Here is a 9,276-nt window from a genome sequence, read left to right on the forward strand (position 1 = left end):
GATGCATCACTAGGGAAATTGATACATCCACAACCACTTAGCACCCACTCATCGAACCAGGAAGACACCGTCAGCAGACGCTGATTGCAGTTCATGAAGACGCAAGGACATCCGCACACCATCGACTAAATATGTAATACTTTCGGTGAAATGGGAAAAAGCAAAACGAAGGGAGGTGCTGACTCCTCTGCATCACCATTACATTTCTTTTTTTGGTCTTAACTCACGTGCTCAACTGAAACCTAAATGTGTCAGCAAAACCATGTCTGGGGTTCGGATTCTGTTTATCGCGCATCTGTAAACATGACCTATGGCTGAGTCGATGAGGTGTCTCAAGGTTTCAAAAGTATCATGTTGCTACGTAAGTGCAAGGGTTATGAGACATTGGGCAGTAAAAAAGAAAAAAATATAATGATGAACGCAGCTCTTCCATATGCTCTTTTCCCCTATACTATGCTCGCAAAGTGGATATTTGTCATGCTTAATACAATGGTGTGCAATCGGGGACGTGTATGCACCGACATCACAATTCAGTCCTGGATTACATTAGGTGAAAAGGAGAATTGAAAAGGGAGAGAAAGAAGAGAGCAAGTCCTCTAGACCAAGACCGTAAGGTGAAAAAGAAGAAGAAAAAAAACAACCATTTTCACTCATGACAAGAACGGAGACAACGGAAGCAGACAATCGCTGAGGGAACCCACAGGTCGGAGAATCAGAGCGCAATTCGTGATAACAGTGCATCGAATGATAGCCAGAACTCCAAATTCCTTGCCCACTCCTTGCTTTGTAAAAACAGCGCAAACAGAAAGATAAAAGTGCCAAGTCATGAAAATTATCCCTTCGAGGGATAGAAATTGAAAACAAAAATGTCCCCTGCAAAGCCGCAAGATAACGCCTCGTTTAAATGCTTCGCCGTTGAAGGCATTCTTCCAGGTTTCTTCAGGAATCATGCCTCCATGATCGCATCACCATCTTTATCCACCCCGTTAGGCCCATCTGTATGCTCATCCACCACCGCATTATGGTTTGTAGTACCATGCTCTTCTGCCGGAATGACGAACTCGAACTTTTCTACCACCGCCTTTCGGTTCATGGATCTGGTAAGTTTGGCTGTACTCTCAGCACTTACATCTTTGGTAGGCGTCACTTGTTCTGTAACATGAAGCTCTGTGTCCACGGTTTCCACCCGGTTGATACCATTCAGCTGACTCGGCCCGTCCTGATCTGTAGCTTGGGCATCTGTCTCCGATAATCCATCAGGCTGAGCTGGGTCTTGTTCCCTACCCTTGGTAACCTCATGATCAGGCAGCTGGTCGTCATTCTCGACACCGTTAATCTCAGTACCAGTCGATTCAACTGCAGGAGAGTCTAGTATCCTTGCACTTCGACCGCGCCGGACGCTAGATGCATTTGCAGTAGGGGTCATAGAGACTAGTGCAGATGATCTTCTAGGTGTGTTACGACCACTAGTGCGAGCAGTTGATGGAGTGACAGCTACCTTGTTGTAAGTGGTCTTGCTGCCAAAGGGCCGACCTGGGCGTCGTTTGACAACAGGCGCCTGCACAGGAGGGTAAACCTCAAATCGCCAGGCTGGTATATCTTGGACTGGGTTTGACTCTGTGAGGTTAGAGTCCGCGGCTGGTTCTGTGCGATGTAGGCCGGTACCATTAGTCAAAAGTTCAGTCGAAGGAGGCCCGGCAGGTTCAGCGGAAAGTCCCCCGGACACAGCTTGTGCAACACCATTTATGGCCGGTTGAGGGTTATCGTCTCCATTGACTTTGCCCGAATTTTCTGAAAGTTGTTGCTCTTCCTCGTTTCCAGAATCCTTTATGTCCTCGACCTCTTCTTCTTCCAGGCCTTCCCGTGGGGCAACTGCATGTATCGGAGCCCTATCGAACTGTGACTGGTTGCTTCGACCCATTATGTAGGGCGTCCACACAAGAGCATCGGGATTGAGCTGAACATAGCCTTTACTTTCCCAGCTCTGTATGCATTCTTCGAAGTATTTGTAGTCAAGTCGTAATGCATAAGTTTTCGTTACTGGATCTCTGACAAGTGCGCGCAAAGCTTCAAGGCCTGAAACAATGTCGTCTGCTGTCATGCCTGTCCGCTCTGAAAGCTCCACGATACTAAGTGGCGCCTTCTGTTTATGAAGCTGGTATGACAGAATAAGCCTCCAGTAGTTCCGATAAGATACTAACCCCATATCCGAAAGCGGCTTCTCGGGCGACCCGGTTTTCCCTTCGATGCGCGTGAGTAGGTATGAGAAGTCAATGAGAAGGTTACCATAGCCTTTTCGCTGATGAATGGGTAGAGTAAGGATACAGGAAACGTTATTCGCGGAGCTGGGCCGTTTTTCTTTGCTAAAATAGCCAACAAAATGGCAGCCCAAGTCGTCAAATTCGGTCATGATGTAGAAGAGAAACGGCTCAACGTCGTAGTATAGAGTCTTTGACCCGAGAAACAGTTTTGCGAGCAGGCAGAGATTCTGACAGTATACCGGGTTCTTTCTTCCGTCAACTTCGAAGATCGAAATCGAACCGTCACGGTAGATTTCATCTCCGGGCGGATGCTTTGCCGGACACTTAAGCTTGTGGCGCCACGCGACATAGTCCGAGTTCATGTACTTTAAGCAAAACTCACAGATGTAAAGAACACGGTTGCGGCTGTATTCTTCTGGATAAGGCGCTGCGTACCAGGTCTCAATCTCATAGCCACCAAAGTTGATGTACTTGATCCTGGACGGTGGTCCTGAGACCTTCTGTGCCGCATGCTGTACAGGCTCTCCGCCGCTCTCGGCTTCCATGACACGCCTTTGCCATTCTTCTTCAGCCTTTTGTCTCGCTACCTCGAACCTCTCACGGTCAGGCTGCATCGGGAGAGTCTTGGTGGTGTCTGCGTCTGCTTCTGACAGAATGCCACCGTACGGTTTTGATTTAGATTCGTCCATCTCGCGATCGTTGAAAGAATAGAAAGGGGACATGTATGACACGGGTATAATAGGAGCAAAATGTGCTGGGGGTCCATGTGCCACCGGGGGTGGCTTAGGGGTTCTTCGACCCCTGTGCTGTGACCGACTGCGAGAACTCAGGATTTTAGACAGCTTGGTCTCGTTGAGTCGAAAAGCTAACACAAGCCTTCCGAACTGCCTCAATACCACGCGGCAATCTTCCTTTTCCCCTCCCCGCACACGGCGAGAGCGAGTTCGTACTGGAGACAGGGCGTCTGAGGCTTCGCCCAAATGGTCTCCCGACTCAGCCCGCTCGGACCGTAAGGATGTCTGTCTCTGCCGTTTTCGAAGCACAGGTGTATGCTCCTGTACATCTGCTGACAAGGTTTTCCTTTTTCGTAGCGATCGCGAGCTGTTCAATAAGTTATCATCATCAATATCTACAGTATTGAAAATCGAGTGAAAGCCAGAGCCCTCTTCGCCGGTATGTGCTGGCAAGAGCTCTTTTCGCATGTTCTTCGGGCCGAGCCTTCGATGGGAACCATTTCCATCAGAGTTTGGCTCCAGCTTTTCCCGAACGCATGTAGGACATCTCCAAGTGTTGGCATCTAGACTGGGTCAGTCCCAATGTCTATCAAACCCATTAAAACCAAACACTCGACATACCTTCGACATCACTTAATGCACTTTGTTCGCGGGCACATTGCCGGTGAGCTGTTGGGTCGCCGAGTCAGTAACGATCGCCGAAAGTTTTGGGGGTGGCTAACGCCATGGTTTTACGGGGCCGCAACTCCACGTACAGTGATCGCCACAAACTGTGCATGTCAAATACTCCTCAAAGTCTTCACTCGGATCATGGTCTTCATCTTGTCCACAAAATCTATGAATTTTGTTAGCATATCAATCTGACAAATAATATCATGCACGGGATAGGGAGGAAGCGGAAATAATTAAATAGAGGGTAACTCACATGCAGTTACCGCGCACCGTGTTGTTATCCACTTCCGCATCATCATGATCATTACTCTCACCATCCCACTCTTCATCGTCATCCTCCTCCTCATCAGATTCCTGGCTACTTGAACTAGAGCCGGACGCATCTTGGTCGCTGTCACTTTGGTTCTCGAAAGCTGCATCACCCTCGGCGTCGGCGGCATCCTCGTTATCCAAAGAAGGTTTCCCTTTCGGTAACTTCACAGCTCCCACCGGTTCAGTCTCATCATTTTCGCCGTTGAAGTCCAAATCAGAATCCGGCTCCCCGTCCGCATCTTTATCATCCTCGCGGCTAGCACTGTTGCTTTCTTCTGCAATCTCTCCCGAGTATGCCCTATGTACAGCATCCTGGAGTTGTTGATCCATCTGATATAAATCCGTCTCCTCCTCTCCCTCCGCATCCTGGTCGCTGTCAACCAGATCCGGGGGAGGCCTCATTTCGGTGTCATCGTCAGCCGGCGGCGCAGTTGCCGCCATGGTGTATGTCACTGTGGTCGCCAGTTTGAGCAGCTCCTGCTTGTCTCCAGTAAGAGGGTTCGTGAATAAAGATAGCCTGGAGGTTGAGGCTATTCATTCGCCGCAGGAGTAGACAATCATCTGGCGCTGCACGTAATAGGCATCGGGAACAGAAACGAACGACCTTGGATACAGATGATCCAAATAAAAAGCGAGCTTAAGAGTATCTATATGGTAGCGCAAGCGATAACCCCTGAACACAGCGCAGCCGAAGCGACAGTCAGTTAAGGAGCTGAACGGACGACTCCGATAAGGACAGACAGCGCGTAGAAGGACGCAATGGGAACCATACCGCACAGACCAGCAGGTCAGAGACGTCAAGTAGAGCAGAGCCAAACGCGTAGATCAGCAGCGGATACACCGTCCGAGGGCCTATCCAGCATCCAGAGCACTCAGCTGCGGCCGCTCGCCCCTTCTCCAGCCCGTGAGGTTGATGGCCGCGGCTGACTCAGCCGGCTGGACCCCCCGGTCCCACGCTAATCCGCTTTAGGCCAACCTCCAGACCTCGACGTCGGCGGATTCCCGCGGCCACAAGAAACGACGACTTCCCCTCCGCTTTTGTTGGCGTGTCAATCCGCATTCCTCTCTTAGCTCTCGCCTTGTTTGTTATCTCAATCGCACAGAATGGGTGTTCCTTTTGAGGCTCTGATCCCCTATGGGATCATCGTCGGCGTACGTCAAGCGTTTTCTCCGACACTTCGATCGGCCTACTGATGATGCTATAACAGATGTTTGGCCTGACCGGCGCTGGTCTTACTGCTGTCAAGTGGCTCGGGAATGATGGAAAGAAGGCCCGCTGGAACCGGGATCTGTGGGACAGAGTAAGTATCCCCCAGTTTCATAGGATGTGATCGAACCCGGTCGGCTAACACCCGCTCAGCAAAGTATGTGACTTACCCAGCAATTGACAATTGAATGATATACGATTACCCTCCCCGTTCAGCGGACGAATAGACGGAATGCTAACGACTGATTAACTATCCGGTAGTGATGGAGAGAGATTTGAGAATCACAGGATCCTTGAGAGGCCAATCAGGCAACGCAGAAGCCCCGAAGGGATTCGAGCTTAGCAACCCATGGAAGGTATGATGCATGCCCGAGTCTCATTCAACGTGTCGGAGAGAGATCTAATAAATCGAACAGCTGGAAAAACGGATCTTCTAAGCCACTCCGACTTGTCACAACCTATGTCATTTATATTGCCTATTTGCTCGCCTGCCACTTTTCAATAAATACCATGCAATGATTAGAAGAAGCCTTCTTGTATCATATTACCAGGCCAGCAAAAAGCGGCAGGGTAGTCGCGAACCCCAAAATTCTAATTTGGACTATCTAGCTTCTATTTAATCTGAGATACTAAGCCCCGAACCCCCTCAATATCGTGTTCGAGGAAGTGCATATCAAACCACTTAGCCAGAGCGTTGACCCTATCCTCTTCTTTTTCGAAAGTCGCCAGCGTCTCTGTCTCCCCACGGAGTCTCTTCTTCACCTCTTTGCCGGCCAGGATATAGATGCCGATCGGCTCATTTCCTGTCTCGTCCAGGATGACCCGTGTGCACACCAAAGCCTGCACGAACCAACTAGTCGGCCGGTGACTAGTAGAGTAGTTCATAGTGGCAAAATCCTGCGGTAGAAACTCCACCTCGGAAAACGAGTACTGCGGTATCCAGTTGCTTTCCGGGTTGTGTCTGATCTGGTAAATCCAGAGCTTCTGACTTCTATCGGTGAATTCAATGGGCGTATCTTTGACTAGACGCATCTCAGCCGGCGCCATGCATACAGCGATGGCGCCATCTTCTTTGAGCGGCAGTGGACTTGTAGGACCAAAGTTGCCGAACCCGACGTCAACCTGTTCGATTCCCGCATCAGAGATGGCCGACATGTACTCAGTAGGGAAGTAGAAGTTACCATGTATCTTTGACCGTCGATAGTTACAATAAGAACCATATGTCCCCTGTATAGCTCATTTAGCGGTGTTCTTTCATGTCCCATGGCCCGCTTTCACTCACAAACTCATATACAGCTCACTACCGGGAGTCTGGTTCCCGCCGGCCACGGCGGTGCTCACCCGTCCACCAGTTGGATAAACCGAGTATCCCAGGGACCGTAGCACCATATAGAACAAGTTGGTATTTTCCATACAATACCCGTCCAGACGGCGCACGACCAATTTATCAAATATACACGCGGGGTGAACAGAAATGGATCGGTGCTGCGAGTAATGCAAGGCCGAGTTTCCCCACGGGATGGCGGCCAAATGCCGTCGTTGCAACTCAATCAAGGTCGCCAGGCGATCCTGCTCACTTGATTGCAGGACATGTTGCAGCCGACCTGTAGTGCTGTCTGGCGTGGGGTTGACCGAGTTGGCATATCCGATTCGCTCCAGGTAGAGTTCCAGTTGTTCGGCGTTGTACGTCTGGGGTGGGGAAGCCATGATGGGTATATATATGTGTAAAGTTCTATAAGATTTGAGGATACAGCGACTAAGGATAAGGGGGTTCGCGGGGATGCTTGTATGTACATACCCTAGTGCTCAGCAATTGATCAATTGTGCTACGTATTCTAATACTTTATTCTGGGGTTATCGGCAGTGCTAATAATTCCGTTGGAGGCGACGGCTTGGAACCACGGCACTGACCACTTTATTAATAGTTTTATTACCAAACTAATTCGGTTGGTTGGTTGGTAATACGAAGAGCTTTAGTCACACATTGGTCATCGAGATCTCGTGGGCCCTAGGAAGTGTCTATTATAACTAATTATGCTTAAATTGGGCTTCCAAGCATCTCTCACTACTGCACAGTATGCGAGTATGCGTTGATCAATCGGACGCGTGGCGGGGAAATTCCCGGTAGTTCATTCGAGAGTTCAGGTGCCTGGGCCGAAACCTTAGAATTTATCAATTTTTTTTTTGGAATCTATAAAATTCGATGATGTCAGTTTTCCCGATCCTCGGTCATTTTTGTATAAATCCATCAGTCACGAGATTCACCCACGACTGAAGCCTCGGATGATAGCGGAGCACAAAATGCTCTACTATGATTTTTATTGTTCAGAACCTGGGCTCTCCATTTTTACGATTGGACAAGCCCAGGGTGTGACGCAGGGATCAATAGACTAGAAAATCAGTAGATTGGAAGAAAACTCAGTACGTTCAAGGGTCCCATGCATGGATTGCGTAGGTGTTGATGTTGCAGTTTGTGTTTGCGGGCTATTTGCGAGTGATTGGAATACTGCAATGGTGGTGACTGTAGTATAATCAACACTTCAGAATGGACGTCCGAGCATTACTTAAGAGTAGATGGTACGAGAACCCAAAGACTCCTGTCAAGCGTAGGGAACTAGTCCGGCTAATGGGACAGCGGTAGTGAACTATGGGAGCAAAATCATAACAGCGATAGATTCCTTTTACACATAAATATTGAGGACATGTCCAGTCTATTATACTGATATGCACTTCATATCACCAGTTCAGGAAACAGCCAGGAATATAATCGTATGGACACACTCTCCATTACCTACTTAGACTATTTCAGTTGCCATTTTCTATTTAGATAGAACCACTTCTAGTCTAGCAAGTTGTACCCCGGACTTTTGTACATGATTGACATGGATCGGCAATACAAAACTAAAAACCGGTTTCCTCGCTCGAAGGACGCGGTTCCTTGTATGAATTAATATATCCACCAGCACACGGCCTATCTGTGTGATTCTTGATAGGCTTACCTGTAGGTATGTTCATTTCTGGCCTGCCTTTATAGCCCACCCAACCGAACGCTCTCAAGCAGCATCTTAACTCCATAATTTGCTCCGCTTGGGCCCTCCCTACTATCGAACATGTCTACCCTTCAGAATCAGAACTGCAAATCTGAAGACGTCAAGATAGATAATGGTCAGACAGTACCGGCAAAACAGGAAGCCTCAAACGGTACTTTTCCTATAAACCAAGTCTCTTTTCTATGTCCCTCCAAGATGCACAACTAACCCGTGATATTCATAGGTGATAAATCCATCAGTCTACAATGTGGGTCCGATGATTCTACCAAAAATGACAGTTGCACCAATCCCAATGCCACCGGACAAGCGAACGTCCATGATAATAGCGATGCGGATTGGGAGATAGTCAGCAGCGTGCAGGATGGCGAAAAGGATAACGACCGGTCGTTCCATGGGCATACAGGACATTTTAGCATTGATGTGGGTTGGGGTAAACGGAAACATCGGTTGTATTCGAGTGATTGGAGCTTTGGTCATTATCATCATGATCATCCTCATGGTCACCAATATCATGATGATAAACATGGCGAGGAAGATAGTAAAGGTCAGGTGAAATAATGCCCTATATCATGGGATGTTCTGCCTAAGGCATCGCGGCCACGCCTCTACCCCACAGTTATTTCGTACTCCATCTCCCCAACCCGAACCAGTGTAAACCCATTTCTGCATAATATATAGATAAATATGGTATAAATATGCTTATTAATCATGGTTTTTCATAACAATACCATTAATCCATTGACGTATAAGCGCCAATCTCGCCTTCCTATAAGCTCCGATCAACCGAAACCCTAGTAGCACCTATAACAGTATATATATCTCAACATCGAATGGACTCCATCCCCAGATTCCTCTCCAGGACACTCCCCCACCTGAGGACGACCGCTTCCCGAATCCCCTGTAGAGGAATCACCCCACTCACTATCCCAACTGTCAAACGTACCATGTCAACATCAATCGAACAAAAGCTGGACGTTCTGCGGAACTACTCTGCATGTGATGTATGACACAACCAGTACAACGATTCTGAAAAAAAAAAA

General features: G+C 48.4%; 3 protein-coding genes across 3 annotated transcripts; 1 reads left to right on the top strand and 2 right to left on the bottom strand.

Moving 5' to 3' along the window:
• Positions 1–946: 946 nt before the first annotated feature.
• ANOM_009655 (putative histone acetyltransferase) lies at positions 947–4,420 on the bottom strand (the record flags this gene model as incomplete). The annotated part of the gene is made up of 4 exons (XM_015554911.1): positions 947–3,558; positions 3,617–3,664; positions 3,751–3,830; positions 3,921–4,420. 4 exons carry the CDS (start codon positions 4,418–4,420, stop codon positions 947–949), a joined length of 3,240 nt encoding a protein of 1,079 aa, XP_015403056.1.
• Positions 4,421–5,016: 596 nt separating this feature from the next.
• Positions 5,017–5,768, top strand: ANOM_009656 (NADH dehydrogenase [ubiquinone] 1 alpha subcomplex subunit 1; the record flags this gene model as incomplete). The annotated part of the gene is made up of 4 exons (XM_015554912.1): positions 5,017–5,131; positions 5,188–5,284; positions 5,448–5,542; positions 5,603–5,768. Coding segments are annotated over 4 exons (282 nt in total), but the record flags the coding sequence as incomplete, so codon positions are not given.
• Positions 5,769–5,798: 30 nt separating this feature from the next.
• On the bottom strand, positions 5,799–6,893 carry ANOM_009657 (arylamine N-acetyltransferase family protein; the record flags this gene model as incomplete). Its single annotated transcript, XM_015554913.1, has 3 exons — positions 5,799–6,308; positions 6,368–6,413; positions 6,469–6,893. The coding sequence occupies 3 exons, from the start codon at positions 6,891–6,893 to the stop codon at positions 5,799–5,801; spliced, it is 981 nt and encodes a 326-aa protein (XP_015403058.1).
• Positions 6,894–9,276: the final 2,383 nt, after the last annotated feature.

The sequence above is a fragment of the Aspergillus nomiae genome (assembly GCF_001204775.2).
Source record: "Aspergillus nomiae NRRL 13137 chromosome Unknown contig00373, whole genome shotgun sequence".
Taxonomy (NCBI): Eukaryota; Fungi; Ascomycota; class Eurotiomycetes; order Eurotiales; family Aspergillaceae; genus Aspergillus; species Aspergillus nomiae.